General features: G+C 47.4%; 1 protein-coding gene across 2 annotated transcripts in view; it reads left to right on the top strand.

The window, feature by feature from the left end:
• DGCR2 (DiGeorge syndrome critical region gene 2) overlaps positions 1 to 15628 on the top strand; it is a 45636-nt gene that overhangs the window by 13192 nt on the left and 16816 nt on the right. The window contains exons 2-4 of one of the 2 annotated variants that reach the window (XM_028147025.2): positions 3735 to 3857; positions 11692 to 11817; positions 14514 to 14724. In XM_028147025.2, coding sequence (XP_028002826.2) covers positions 3735 to 3857; positions 11692 to 11817; positions 14514 to 14724 — 460 coding nt within the window. Of the gene's footprint in view, positions 1 to 3734; positions 3858 to 11691; positions 11820 to 14506; positions 14725 to 15628 lie in introns of both variants that reach the window. The other variant, XM_054712821.1, reaches the window with a different exon arrangement.

The following is a 15628-nucleotide window of genomic DNA, read 5'->3' as shown; positions in this document are numbered from 1 at the left end:
GAAACATCTATCAGCTGCCTCCTGCACAGATGTGCCCACAACCAAGGTACATGCCCTTGACCGGAATCGAACCCGGGACCTTTCAGTCTGCAGGCCGACGCTCTATCCACTGAGCCAAACCGGTTTCGGCTGGGTGGAGAGTTCTATAAACGTTGGTTCAGATCAGTTGGTTGATAGTGTTCAGGTTGTTTGGAGGAGAGTGAAATCTCTGACTATAATTGTGAATTTGTCTATTAGCAGTTATAGCAATTTTTCATCTGCATTTTAAAGCTCTGCAATAGATTCATAAACATTTAGGATTATTACGTTCTTTATCATTATTAAACTAGAGGCCCAGTGCACAAAATTCGTGCACTCGGGGAGGGGGGTCCCTCAGCCCGGCCTGTGCCCTCTCACAGTCTGGGAGCCCTTGGGGGGATGTCCAACTGTTGGCATTTGGACATCCTTAGCGCTGCCGTAGAGGCGGGAGACGCTCCTGCCACCACCACTGCACTCCCCAGCTATGAGCTGGCTCAGGGCTTCTGGTTGAGCTGCGTTCCCTCTGTGGGAGTGCACTGACCACCAGGGGGCAGCTCCTGTGTTGAGCATCTGCCCCCTGGTGGTCAGTGCACATCATAGTGACCGGTCGTTCCACTGTTCGGTTGATTTGCATATTAGCTTTTTATTATATAAGATGACCTTTATTCCTGGTAATATTAAGTGCTTTGGAGTCTACTTTGTGTAGCATTAATATAGCCACTCCAGCTTTCTTTTGATCAGTGTTAGCATGTTACCATTCTTCGGTTTTCACCAATTTGTGTCCTTATATAAAGAGGTTTTTAAAATATATTTTATTGATTTTTTTACAGAGAGGAAGAGAGAGGGATAGAGAGTTAGAAACATCGATGAGAGAGAAACATCGATCAGCTGCCTCTTGCACACCCCCTACTGGGGATGTGCCTGCAACCAAGGTACATGCCCTTGACCGGAATCGAACCTGGGACCCTTGAGTCCGCAGGCCGACGCTCTATCCACTGAGCCAAACCAGTTTCAGCTAAAGAGGTTTTTTAGGCAATACATAGTACGGTCTTGTTTTTTTTACCTATGTGCCAAATTCTGGTTGTTTTTTTTCCCCCCAAGTGTTTAGATCATCCCATATGTTTACTGATTAGGCAAAATTGATTATTTGTTTTATTTTTTGTACCATCTATTGTTAATTTCTTTTTTCCTTTCTGCCTTCTTTTCAATTATTATTATTATTTTTTAATTTCTTTATTGATTTAGGTATCACATATTTGTCCTCATCCCCCCATTCCCATCCCACACCCCTCCCCACACATGCCCCCACCCCCCTGTTGTCCTTAACTCAATTGACTATTTTTATTCCATTTTGTTGTCTTCGTTGGCTTACTTGCTATAACTCTTATGTTAGTTTAGTGATATTTTTCTTTAACTTATGATAGTTTAACTTCACATGACAGACCACTTTACCTGTGGTATATAAAAGCATTAAAACAGTATGCTTCCCTTCTTCTTTCAGCTTTTGTGCTATTGTCACAGTTTTACTGCTATGTGTTATAAACCCTACAATGTAGTATACATGTTTTTGCTTTAAATAATTCTAGGTTGACAGCTATTTCTTTTTTTCAGAATTTAAAAATGTTTCTTCACTGTCTTCCAGCTTGTATTGTTTATCATGAGAAATCTGTTGTCTTTATCTGTTTTTTTGTGTGTGATGACTTTTTTCCTCTGGCTGCTTTTAAGATTTTCTCTATTGCTGATTTTAAGCACTTTGATTATGATGTACCTTGGAGTAATTTTCTTTATATGTCTTGTGTTTGGGGTTCATTGAGCTTGTGGAACTGCCGGTTTATAGTTTCCATCAAATTGGGAAGTTGTTCTGCCATTGTTTCTTCAAATATTCTGTCTGATTCCTCCCTCCAAGTACAAGTATGTTAGTGTGCAGTTGTCCCACAGCTCACAGTTCCAAGAAAACTTTATTAAAAAAAACAACAACGGTGGGAAGGGCAGGAGTTGGCCCATGAGCTGTAATATTTGCCAACCCCTGCCTCAGTTCAAGACCTTACTTGGCTGAGTTATTTAATATTTTTGTCTAACCTTCTATTTTAATTGCTTCCAGAAATCATTGCTAGTGATAGCTGCTTAAAATACGGATCTTACCATATTACTTGTTGGTCCCCTACAACATACCAAATAAAGGTCAGAATTATCTTACCCTGAAAGCCACCACAGTCTGAATCTTCTTACATTTCCAATCTTATCTCCAGTGATTCTGCATTTGTCAGCTCACACAGTGTAATTGGCATGTTCTCCTGCCTTGTGATATTTCCTTAAGCCCTGCTTTTTCTGGATCATTCGTCCCTTCCTATTATGTTATGTACCTCTGAAACCATTGATCTGCCTTGGGAACCCTGTTTACATCCCACCTTTTTTTTTTTTTTTTTTAATTTTATTATTATTATTTTTAACATACATCCCACCTTCTTTAAGAAGCATTCCTGAGCCCCCCAGATGGAGGCAGTTTCTCCTTCATGTTGTTTCAGCATATTGTTATAGTGCTTCTGTGGTGGTAACCTCCATTTATGCTTTGTCAGAAACTCAAGTGTGTGTGTTTATCCATATACTAGAGGCCCGGTGCACGAAATTTGTGCACTTGGCGGGTGGGGGGGGGTCCCTCAGCCCAGTCTGCAACCTCTTGCAGTCCAGGAGCCCTCAGGAGATGTCCGACTGATGGCTTAGGCCTGCTTCCTGCAGGGAGCGGGCCTAAGCTGTCAATCAAAAGAGCCTTAGCGCTGCCATGGAGGCAGGAGAGGCTCCCGCTACCACTGCTGTGCTCCCCAGCCATGAGCCCGGCTTCTGGCTGAGTGGCACTCCCCCTGTGGGAGCACACTGACCACCAGGGGGAAACTCCTGCATTGAGCATCATAGCAACTGGTCATTCCACCGACAGGCTGAAACTGGCTCTCCGACATCCCCCAAGGGGTCCTGGATTGTGAGAGGTTGCAGGCCAGGCCAAGGGACCCCACCGGTACACGATGGGGGCCGGGGAAGGACGCGAGAGGTTGGCCAGCTGGGGAGGGACCGCGAGAGGGCTCCAGGGCGTGTCCAGCCTATCTCACTCAGTCCTGATCGGCTGTACCCCAGCAGCAAGCTAACCTACAGGTCAGAGCATCTGCCCCCTGGTGGTCAGTGCACATCATAGCAGCTGGTCGACTCTGTCTTCTGGTGGTCAGTGCATGTCATAGCAAGTGGTTGAGTGGCCTTAGCATATCATTAGCATATTACAATTTGATTGGTTGAACGGCCGACCAGACGACTGGACACTTAGCATGTTAGGCTTTTATTATATAGGATGTCTATCGAGTGTATGTGTGTTTTCTCAGGAGGTAAGATGTGTACCCTCCTGTTTCTGTCCCCTCTGCAGTGCACTGCATAGCCTGACACAGAACAGAATTGCCACAGTGTATGTTTGAATGGTTGCACATAAAGGTCAACATCTTGGGGGAGGGTGGGATACACTGCTCTGGGTATTTGTGGCCTTTTTGGGCACAGCTCTTGGCTCTTCTTTGGGGTGTGCATGCAAGCCTCCAAGGAGGTGGGCTGTAGGCAGGCTGCCTGGCCTATGCACATGGGGACCGGGTGGTGGCAGGGCCGGGCGGCTGCAGGCCTGGCCACTCCAGGTCTCCGCTGCTACTGCCACTTCCTCAATGGCCTCTTGCCCTTTGGTTTCACAGAGCTGCGGTGCAACCCTGGGCAGTTTGCCTGTCGCAGTGGCACCATCCAGTGCATCCCTCTCCCCTGGCAGTGTGACGGCTGGGTGACTTGTGAGGATGAGAGCGACGAAGCCAACTGTCCAGGTGAGTGTTGGGCAGGCAGATGCACGTGGCCCATGCTTCCCATCAGGGGAGATGGTGTCAACTGGTACCCAGTGCTGTATCCATGTGCTGGAAGGTTATTTTGAGCTCCTCCTGTCCTCTTTCTTTCTCTGTCTTTTTTTAAAAAAATAGATGCCTAACACAGGTAGATCTCAGAAGTTTTAAGATGGCAGGGTGAGCGTTGTGAGGCAAGAGAGGTGTCCATGATGCCACATTTTGGGAGGTACTGCTGGACCTGAGAGCAGCGCCTGAAGTATGGTGGCTTCTTCCCCTCCCTCTTGCCTGGTTTTGGAAGTAGGTGTCTGTGAGACTTGGCTAGAATCCTGACAAGGGTCACTTAGACTGGCCTTGGCTCTGCCTATCTGTCCTGCTCACTCAGTCACTAGCAATCTTTCTCCTGCTGATGTGTGTGCTCACAAACACAGAATGCCACACAGAGTCTAAGTTGTTGGTTCTCCACCTGGTTTCTGTTCCAGTACCCTCAAAGAATAGAACACCCCATGAGTAATGGTGTTCACCACACCCCGGGTTCTCAACCTGGTTAGGATGGACAGTGTAGTGTCTTGCGTGTACTTCTGCATGAGTATGTGAGAGAGACACACACACACATAACATGGTAATATGTTTAAGACCTGGGTGGTTCTGATAAAAGCCCTAAGAGGAAGGAATCTCAGACCTAAACTCTTTGGCCTCACACTCAAATTTCTTCACAATCTGGCTTGTTTTTTTGTCAGTCGTTATTTTCCCTTCTGTGACTCAGCTAGGCTATTTCCTGTGCCCACCCCATTAAGAATTTTCTAGCCTGGCCAGCGTGGCTCAGTGGTTGACTGTCAACCTATGAACCAGAAGGTCACGGTTCAACTCTCAGTCAGGTCATATGCCCAGGTTGCAGGCTCGATCCTCAGTGTAGGATGTGCAGGAGGCAGACGATCAATGTTTCTCTCTCATCATAGATGTTTCTATCTCTCCCTCTCCCTTCTTCTCTGAAATCAATTTTAAAAAAATTAAATTAAAAAAAAATTTCCTAGCCACATGCTTCGTTTATGCCTTTCTTTGTTCCTGGGATCCTCTTGATTTGTTTCTGTGTGGACAGATCCTGCCTATCCTTCAAGGCTTGGCTAGATGATTCCACAACAAGAAGGCATCTGTGGGCTCCATGGCTATAGGTTGGCTTCTGCTAATACCTGCTCTATCCCTCATTGGCAGCACATAGAATCGCTGGTAATTCTTACATCACTTGTGCCCATGATTGATCTCTCCTTCCAGACTGAGTTCCCTGAGGGCAGGAGACCTGTCTTCTTCCTCAGTGGGATGAGGTCCTTTTCAGCATTCAGTAAATGAAAGGAGTCTTGTAATTCCTATAGGCCAGGTGTTGAAAAAAAACTCCAACTAGGGCATCAGGTGGGACATCAATTAGAATTTGACATTTGAGCTTGGGACAGTTCATTGAGCGATGGTTCTAAAACAAGAAATAAAGGTGGTCTGTTTGGACTTTATTTGTCTAAAAAATGACCCCTGTAAAGGGACCCATTTTTTAAAATAATTATTTCTTAAAAAAAATTTTTTTTTAATTGATTTCAGGGAGGAAGGGAGAGAGAGATAGAAACACAATGATGAGAGAGAATCATGGATCGGTTGCCTCCTGCATGCCCCCTACTGGGGATTGAACCCACAACCCAGGCATGTGCCCTTGACAGGAATCGAACCCGGGACCCTTCAGTCCACAGGCCGATGCTCTATCCACTAAGCAAAACTGGCTAGGGTGGGACTCATTTTTTAATCATCCCTTATGTCTGTTCTTCCTTCATTAGGTGAGCATGTCTGTAGTTGAGGTGCCTACCTTTCCAAATGAGAGTTTGAATGGTGGTGGCTGGTTTAAGAGCCTCTGGGATAGCTCTGTGTCTGGGAGACCACCTGGTCATTCCTTGGGTCACAGCCCAGATAGTGTGAACTTCCCAGTGTTTGAGAATTTCCTATATGCTGGGTCAGCCTGGTGAGGACTGGTGATCGTGCCTGGGAGCTTCCCCTGGTGTGACTTACAGGGTGAGGCTTCATATCTAGCCTCCTAGAGAGTTTTCTGAACAAAGAACCAAAGGATTCTTGGCTTGCTTTAAAATGGGAGCATGGTTTATCTGCTGTTTTCAAAGCACCTTTTGGCTTAGCTTTGAAGGTTTGTGTAATAACTGCCCTGTTGTAGATATTGAAAACAATGATAGGCACTCTTATGGTTCAGCTTCATCTATCAGTGCTCTGTGGACTTGCTGAAGGCAGGAACTAGATCTAATTTCTCTTTTGGGTTACTTGATTGGCACAGAGGGTTACAGGTCCGCTCAGTGTCAGTGTTAACTTGAAGTTACATAGGTTCCTGTATTTTCTCCCCAGATAGAAAAATAAAGTCTATCCTACAGAGCCCAGAGTTCTGAGTTGATGGCATGTTCTGGGCCAAGCATGCCAAATTCACGACCAGCCGCGAGTTTGACATGCTTGTTCTAGGCCCAGACCATCGAGTGCTTGATGACAAGTGTGCATGCGCAGATCCACCAAGGACTAACCAGTGGGCCACTCCAGCCAGAGCTTAGTCAGTTTGCTTTTGAACATAGACTTCAGGACTCTGGAGTGACCACGCGAGATTATTTCATTGCCCTGCTAAAAGCCTGCTAAGATTGCAATAAGATATAAGGCCACAGGGGCAGAGAAAATGGAAGATGTAGCAGTAAATCATAATTTCAGTGTGGTTTTGTCAGATAGAAAATGGGTAGTATGCTAGATATAGGTTGCCTTTGGGGTTGGAACGCTCAGACCCCCTGCCAGTAGGCTTCTGGGTATCATTTGCCCAGGAGATCCTTCCCATGAAATTTGGAAAGTGGAAGAGAGGTAGAAGAATCCTTCTTCCTCTGGCCCTGATGTGGATGTGTGGTAGACTGAGGTGAGTGAGTGCCGTGGCTTCCACATCCCTCACTGGCCAGCCGTCTCAAGGCTGCAGGGCAGCTGTGGTCTGGCAGCGCTTTCCTGCAGTTTCCTCACCGGTGGATGGCAACAGCAGCTTCCTGACTCTCTGGATGCAGCTACAGTGGTGACAGACAGTTAGAGGTGGCCCACTTGACGCAAACCTTTTCAGTTGTTTCTAAAGCACTGCTTCCCTGTATTAAACCCCTTTGTGTTTGAAATAGCTGGCATGGTTTCTGTTCTCCTAACCGAACCATCTTTGATATAAATGGGAACTAACAGAAGATGTGTAAACTCTTTAATGGAGAAAAATTTACAACTTTATTAAGAGTCATTAAGAAGACTTGAGGCAGGATGTTCTTGGCTAGGAAGACTTAATGTGTTAAAGCTGCCTGTTCTTCTTATATTGATCTGTGGACTCAGTGCATCTCCAAAGGGTTTTTTGGGGAAATGTGACAAATCAGTTCTAAAAGGTTTGGAAGAATGATGTCCTGATATTGTTAGGGCACTTTGAAGAAGAGTAAGGAGGGAGCACTTGCCTTACCAGTGTCAAGGCTTTCTTTACAGTTGGCTCAGAGTAGCATGAATTGGCCAGTGGAACAGAAGAGTTGCCAGAAACATGATATATGGCAGAGGTGGAATTACATGTCATTGGGCAAAGGTTAGATTCTTCAGTATGTAGTGCTGTGACAGTCGGAAAAGAAGGAAATTGGATCCCTAATGTACAACATACAGGTAAATTGGTTTCAAGTTAAAGAAAAACTTCTAGAAGATAATATAGAACACCTAAGATCTTCCCTTTAACAAAAGGTAGCAATAAAGAATGTGAACAGAGCCTTGGGGACTAAAAGGATCACCCAACAACAGCAGAATACACATTTTAGGCTCTCTTACGTTAGAAATCCCGGTTTGGTAAGTTAAGTGTTATTTGACTTACTCTGAGTAACGTCTGATTTTTTAACATGATTTTAAACCTGTTTTGGTGTAAAGTAGGAAAGTGATGTGTTTGCTGAAGAGGCTCCAGTCAGTCTTGCCCTCCCCATTTAGAGAAGTTATAAGCTCATCTGGACCTAATATATTTGTTCAAGTTCTAGAAACACAAATTAGAATCACTCATAATTGTATTTTATCTATAATAATAAAAGCATAATATGCTAATTAGACCGGACGACCTTCCAGATGAAGCCGGAGCTGTGAGGGAAGCCTGGGTCCCAGGTGCCTGCCAGCAGCTGGAGGGAGGGAAGCCCAGGTCCCAGGTGCCAGAAGGAAGCCAGTGCTGGCAGCCGGGGGAAGGAAGGCCTACTCTTGCACAAATTTCGTGCATCAGGCCTCTAGTTTACATATAATACTCATTTCAGGCCAGTACCTGCCCTGACTCAATTTCCCTGTTGGACTTGAGGCTCTCGAGCGGCCGCCCAGCTTTCCCTTGAGACATGTGCTGGGGAAGCAGAAAGCCTGGTGCCCAGTGGATCTGAAAGCCTGGAGAGGAGGCAGCTGCCCAGGGGGTCAGGTGGAGACAGGCTTCAGGTGGCCAAGTTGTGAGACAGGGTGACTCAGGTCCCGTGAACTTGGAGGAGGAGGGCCCACCTCCCCTGTGTTCCACTTCTGCTCTGAAGCAAGTCTCATAACACTTCTGAGCCTGCTTTCCCATCTGTAAAACATTTCCCTTTTCCTTGTGGGTTTTTTCCCCCAGTAGCAAGTCAACCATGTTGGCTTCTCCTTGCTTAACATCTCCTTCTGTGGGCTCCCATTCAGTCTTTGGTGGGCGGAGCTGCTCTGGAGTCCTGGTGAGGACATCGGAGGAGAGAAGAGCACAAGTGGCAGCCTGTGGTGCAGGGAGCACTCCTCCCAGTACTGCAGGGCTGGGCTTGGGCTTCTACCACACCGGCCAGTTGCTGGATGGAAGAGGAAGGCTGAGGAGGGCATGTCTTATCACTAAGCAGGACAGGGTCATTCTTCACTACACTATTCCCCATGCTTCGGACAGTGCCTGGCACACTAAGGTAGCGGGGACGGAGGGGTGTCTGCATAGCTGCACATGAATCGGCTTAACTGTGAGAGCTGCACACCCTCCAGCTGGCCCTAATGGGGAAACACTGGATCTCAGAAGCAAATTCTTTATTGTCAGAGGGGGTCCTGATAGGTTTGTAAGGATCCTGATCCTGTGCTCTGCATCCTCCCCCACTGCCCTCACCTCCTTAGCCAAGCCCTTCCCCTTTTTGCTGGCAAAGGCCTATGTCTGTGCTGCTAGGTTTCCTTGGCAGCATGTAATGGGCCCTGAATAAATGAGTGATGAGGGGATGGGTGTGGGCATTTGGATAGTAAGAGAAATGATAGAAAAGAGAAGGGCTGAAAATTGCCTCCTGAACTTTGGAGAAGCCTGCTCTGTACAAAGTAGCTTCTTCCATCATCACCAGGCTTTCTTTCCTTAACTATTTCACCTGTTGCCCCTTCACCCCCATTCTGCAGATGGCTTCTCTTCTGCAAAGTCAGCATCCAGGCCACCTGGTGATAGTCAGTACCTATGTAACCCAGCACAACACTGTTACCCTTTCTTTCTCTTCCCCCTCTGTCCTAGATCAGCGATTTTCAACCGGTGTGTGCAAGAATTTTAAAGCATGCAATATTTAGTCAGGGGCACTGACCTCTTTTCCCTTAGATTGTCAAATTTAAAAATGACAGCAATCAACACAACAAGAGCCAGCCTGTGTGAATGAATCAAAATTATATCTTTTTTTGTCAGATGGGCAAAAAAATATATATTTTTTGTTATGCCACAGAATTTCAATAATTAGTTTATGTGTGGCATGAGATGAAAAGGATTGAAAATCACTGTTGTGGATCCATCTGTCTGTGAGCATTGTGGCCTGTCATAGACCAGATGCTGTTCTTGGTCTGGGGAAGAGGCCAAGACGTAAAGTGGAATCACAGGTCTTGCTCGTTTGAGCAGACAGAAGAGATGTGAAATTTAGGTGCGGCTTCTACCACACCCAAGCTTGTCCTGAAGCCTGTCCCAGACATGCCTGCCTTTGCCCAAGCTGTGCCCTCTGCTGGGAAGCCCTTCTGTTCCCTTCCATCATCTCCCGATCCTAAATCCACCCTTCCCCAGGAGACACTGTGGCTCTTCCCCTTAGTGTGCCAGGCTCTCTCTGCCTGGAGAAGGGAGGAGGAGGGCTTTGTAGCCCTGTCCTGTGCCAGAACTGTCAGTCTCCTCCCGGGAGCAGTGGCGCTCAGGGTGTGTGCATGGGCACTCCAGTCCTAGAGAGATGGTGCCAGGGGCCCCGAGGGCTGGGTGTTGGAAGAGAGCAGCTGCAGCCTCAGGCCACCTTCCACAGGGTCAGCAGGTAACGAGGTGGTTGTGTTGATGATGAGATCACTCCAAGGCCTTGAAGATGCTTTTCCTTTGAGGTCTTTGCTTTATCTCAGACACTGGTAGCACATTTTATATTTTAGAATGATTGGCAATCAAAGGACATCTGAACCCCATCATATGCCTGAAAAGGAGCTGGAAATACTCTCCTCAGTACTTAGTGGGGGAGAGAGCCAAATCTGATAGGGTTCATAACTTCTCAGGGTCTCAGAAGAAAATGATGAGGCATAAGCAGATTTATGTACAAGTCGTTCAGTGCAACCCTTAGAGTATTGGAAGAATGCAAACAACTAAATTTTGCACCATAGGAGATGGTGGTAATTAAAGAAATTCATTCACAGAATACCATGCAGCCATTAAAAATGGTCTTCTTAAGTTTATTTCAGAATATGGAAAGCTGTTTATAGTCTTAAGCTTACAAAGCAAATCCTAAAATAGTTTTAAGGATTTATGTAGAAAAAAAGAGACTGAAGGGAGGGCCCTAACATAGTAATGGGTTCATACGCTTTGTCTTTTCAAACATATTTTTCAAATATTTTGCATTGAATATTTATTTTATAATGCAAAAAAATAGATTATTTATGAAATAAAAATAATACCAGAGTCTGTAATAATAGCAGAACCAGATGGCTGGAGACACTTTAGTCAGTGGGTCTAATTGCCAGCCAGTCTGGGAAGGTGGGTTTGTGGGACACCACTTCGCCTTCCAACCACCCACCACGTTCCTCCACCCCCCATGCCATGCCACGCCCCTTGCCAAAGATTACACACAGTGATTCCCCCTTCATGCTCCCAGGGGAGGCTCCAGGCAGTCTGGGGGCAGGAAGGCAGCCTGTGCTCTGGAAGAAACCCCAAGGGGCTAGAGCAAGCATGGCTAAATGAGGCACGTGGCCCGCTGGCCGCGAGTTTGACATGCTTGGACTAGAGCTACTGAAGGATTTGCAGCAGGAATGACTGACCCTGTGCTGTGCCAGCAGTAGCCTGTTAGAAAATGCAATGAAGGAGAAACCTCATTTCATGATAGTAGTAAAAAAAATGAAGACTGCTAAGGGATAGTTTTAATAAGACGTGCGTATAACCCATTTGATACAAACAGCAACATTTTATAGCGTTCTTAAGAAGACCTAAATAGCCCTGGCCGGTTTGGCTCAGTGGATAGAGTGTCGGCCTGCGGACTGAGGGATCCCAGGTTCAGTTCTGGCCAAGGGCACATGCCCGGGTTGTGGGCTTGATCCCCCCCCCAGTAGGGGGCATGCAGGAGGCAGCCAGTCCATGATTCTCTCTCATCATTGATGTTTCTCTCTATATATCTCTCTCCCTTCCTCTCTGAAATTAATTTTTTTTTTAAATGGATCTTCTGTTAAGAATATTAAAAAAAAACAACAACACCCTGAATAAATGGAATATATGCTCACCCACATCTGGTCTCCCAGCCTCAAGTAGTCTGCCCGCTCTGCTGTGAGAGCAGTGTTTACAGTCCACTTTTCTTTTTGCTTTCAGAAGTGACTGGGGATTCTCGACCTTACCATGGGAAGGAAGCTGTGGATCCGAGGCAGGGGCGGGCCCGAGGTGGCGACCCCATGCATTTCCACGCAGTGAATGTGGCACAGCCTGTTCGCTTCAGCAGTAAGTTGCAGACCTGCCCTGTTTGTGATAAAGCCTCATAACCCTATATGTTTCCTGGCTCTCCCGGTACCACTTGGCTGTGCGAGGGGTACAATGTGTCTTTTAAAACAGCCCTTCGGGGCAGTCTGGCATAATCCTTTGGTAAGAGGCTGCACGGTGACCCAGCCAAGGCCATCCAGGTTGAGAGTGGTGAATCCTTGACACCAACTCGGGCTATGGAACCAGCTGCTTACAAGATGGCTGCCTTTCAGAGCTGGGCTGCAGAAGTCTTCTCACCACACACACTCAGGTCCCCGGCTTTGAGCTGTGAACTCCAGGGATTGTCACAGGGATGTAGTGTAAGCTTGGCGAATGAGGAAACTGAGCCTCTGAGAGCTCACACAGCCATGGGGGCAGCCCCTGGAATCGTGGCTCTCAGCTCCATGCACTGTCGTTTCATCTCTTACCTACTTTCTTTGAATAGGTAATCGACCTAGGGAATAATTCCACAAGTTCAACAAGTAAAAAAAGATGTTCCCTCTCTCTGTTGCCCCCACTCACTGGCTTCTGTCCCCAGAGGGCTTCCTCTGAGCCCATTCCAAGATGTGGGTGAGGAGCCAAGATGGAAGCCCCAGCTGACACTCTCCAGTTGAGATGCTTGGCCTCTGCACACCTTAGTGTCCCCACCTCTAACCTGGGACAGAATGGAACCCACACATGGGGGCTTTGGCAGGTTAAACACTTCGTGGTGGTAGGGAGCTTAGAAAACATACAGTAAAAGGCCATCTGGTAATCCCCCTACCCTCACACCCATTCCATGAACTCCATATACCTCCCCTTCTCCTGCTTGGTGGTCCCTGAGGGCTGGCTCCTGTCTACAGTGAACGCCTTCCTAGGAGCTCCGTGGGAGATAGTGCTGTCCCGCGCTCGGCGTTGCAGCAGTGCTGCGGCATGCCTTGTTGGCTCGGTGGCCAGGGGTACCTTTCCTCTCATTCTATCCCATTGTTCATAATAAGGTACACACACACACGTGTCCTAAATAATAAAAATAGCCCAGCCAGCATGGTTCAGTGGTTGAGCATCGACCTATGAACCAGGAGGTCATGGTTCAATTCCCAGTCAGGGCACATGCCTGGGTTGTGGACTTCATCCCCAATGTGGGGTGTACAGGAGGCAGCCGATCAATGATTCTCTCTCATCATTGATGTTTCTGTCTCTCACTCCCTCTCCCTTACTCTCTGAAATCAATAAAATATATTTAAAAGCCCAAGCCGGTTTGGCTCAGTGGATACTCAAGGGTCCCAGGTTCGATTCCGGTCAAGGGCACATGTCCCAGCTGCAGGCTCGATCCCCAGTCAGGGGCGTGCAGAAGGCAGCTGATCAATGATTCTCTGTCATCATTGATGTTTCTATCTCTCCCTCCCCCTTCCTCTCTGAAATCAATAAAAATATATTTTAAATAATTTATATATTTAAAAAAATAATAAAAACACAAGCCCATCAATATTTAAGAAGATTTACTAGTTCCACAAGATGTTGAGGCATTAAAAAATTGCATTTTGTTAACTGGCTTTGTAAAAAAAAAGTATTACTCTTCATCAGTGTACTTTTATATATATATATATGTATATATATGTGTGTGTGTGTGTGTGTGTGTATATATATATATATATATATATATATATATAAAAGTACACTGATGAAGAGTAATACCCTTTTTATTGATTTCAGAGAGGAAGGGAGAGGGAGAGAGATAGAAACATCAATGATGAGAGAGAATCATTGATCAGCTGCCTCCTGCACGCCCCTACTGGGGATTGAGCCTGCAGCCCGGACATGTGCCCTTGACCAGAATCGAACCCGGGACCCTTTGGTTTGCAGGCTAACGCTCTTATCTACTGACCCAAACCAGTGTACTTTTAGTTAGGAGTTAGGTACCCTGGCATTTGAAGGTTATGCATCCTGTAGAACAGGTCATTGCCCTTACCCAAGGCCAGCCATTTGGTATGGAGCCTTGCCACCCTCAGGGTGGGTACACCTGGCAAGAAGATATCTGGCCCATCTCATACAGTGGAGACTCTGAGTTCAACTGGCTACTTGGCTTTTGCCCACCGTGGAACCACCTGGGCCTCATTTTCTCATCTGTAGAAGGCAGGCGTAGCTCCCACAACCTCAGTGGCCCTTCCAGCTATGATCTGAGCTTCTGTTCTAGGGGAATACTAGCCAGCACCTATGTGAACAGAGAACCAAGGAGTAGGCTCAAGAAGTTGTGGACTTGCTGGCAGGGTGACCAGAGAGCCAGCATTTGGGCAGTGAGGGCCAAGTGGGCAGGGAACCTCCTTGCTCACTCCTACCAGGCCTTGCAGTGAGCTGGTGTGGGCAGTTCTGCCATCTTGTCAACCAGACTTATTCAGAGAATGAAATCTACTTTATCCAAAGAATCCAGCAGTCAGTCTTTACTGCCAAGTAAATTAAAGACCTTATACAAATGGGAAGACTCACCACTGAATATACTTTTACTTTAGATTGCATCTATAGTGTAGAGAAACTTGAGTATGCCACAAAGTATGTGGTCCTTAGGGGACAGAAATTTTCCTCTTGAGCTTCAGTTTCCCCATTTCTCTAGAGTGATTTCTGAGCAACATATGTAATGTTGTTTTGGAGTGCGGATCCTAATTTGGGGGGACAACTCCCCTTCCGTCCTTCATGTTTCCTAGGGAAGTGTCCGACAGGGTGGCACCACTATGAGGGCACGGCCAGCTGCTACAGGGTCTACCTGAGTGGAGAGAACTACTGGGACGCTGCACAGACCTGCCAGCGCGTCAATGGCTCCCTTGCCACCTTCTCCACCGACCAGGAGCTGCGTTTCGTCCTGGCCCAAGAATGGGACCAGCCAGAGCGGAGTTTCGCTTGGCAGGACCAGCACAAGTGAGTCCTGGGTGGGAACCCAGGGGCTGGGGTTCAGGCCAATGCCCACCAAGCACATGGCCTCTTGGCCGCCGTGGCAGTCCTAAGGCATAGCCAGCAGCCGGCATTTTGGGGAAGAGCAGCTCCACCCACTGGAAATAGAGATTTGGTGGTTTAGAGTGGGCATTGAGATGGGATGGGGGGTCTTGGAAGGGCAGAGATGGGGTGCCACCTTGGGCCAGTCTCTTGTTGGTCCTCTGTAGGTTCAGCTGCATCTGCTGACCTGTAAAGGGACCCGGCCTGCGTCAGGAGGGGCTGCTCAGTGTGGGCTTTTCTAGGCCCAGCACAAGGGGTGCACAGGTGGGTGGTAGTTCCTTCCGAGAAAAGGGGCTTTGCCAGGCCCGCTGCTCAGTGCTTTCAATGGGCTCGATCACTCAGTCCTCCAGAAACCACAGGAGACCAGTGGGCAAGAAGACTGAGGCCCAGTGGACAAGCATGTGACCACAGGCACACACTAGCTGGGTGTGTCTGGGTTCCAACCCATGCAGTCTAACTCCAGAACCTGGCTCTTGACCCCAGGCTCTGTAGCACTGAGGACAAAGTGTGGAAACTGGCCACCTGCCAGCATCTCCCAGGCCCCGGGTTGTGGGGGCAGGCATGTGCTATGGCCTGTGATGTGTGGCCTCATGCTGCCCCATCCACACTGCTGGGGGCAGGAGTGTGAATTGCAGAGCTTGCCAGACTGCCAGTACTCCCTCCCAGCAATGGCACAGGCTGCCATGTTAACAAGAGGACCATGTCAAGTGGACAGAGAGCCTTCATTTTAAGACCTGAGCTGGGTTTGGGGCTCTACCATCATATCCCTTGACATTGGCAAATCATGATACCGCAGCTACCAAGTGAGAAAAATAATTCCTAGTTCACA

This window comes from Eptesicus fuscus, chromosome 23 (genome assembly GCF_027574615.1).
Source record: "Eptesicus fuscus isolate TK198812 chromosome 23, DD_ASM_mEF_20220401, whole genome shotgun sequence".
NCBI lineage: Eukaryota > Metazoa > Chordata > Mammalia > Chiroptera > Vespertilionidae > Eptesicus > Eptesicus fuscus.
Note: the sequence above shows the minus strand (reverse complement) of the source record. Positions and strands in the feature narration are given on the sequence as shown.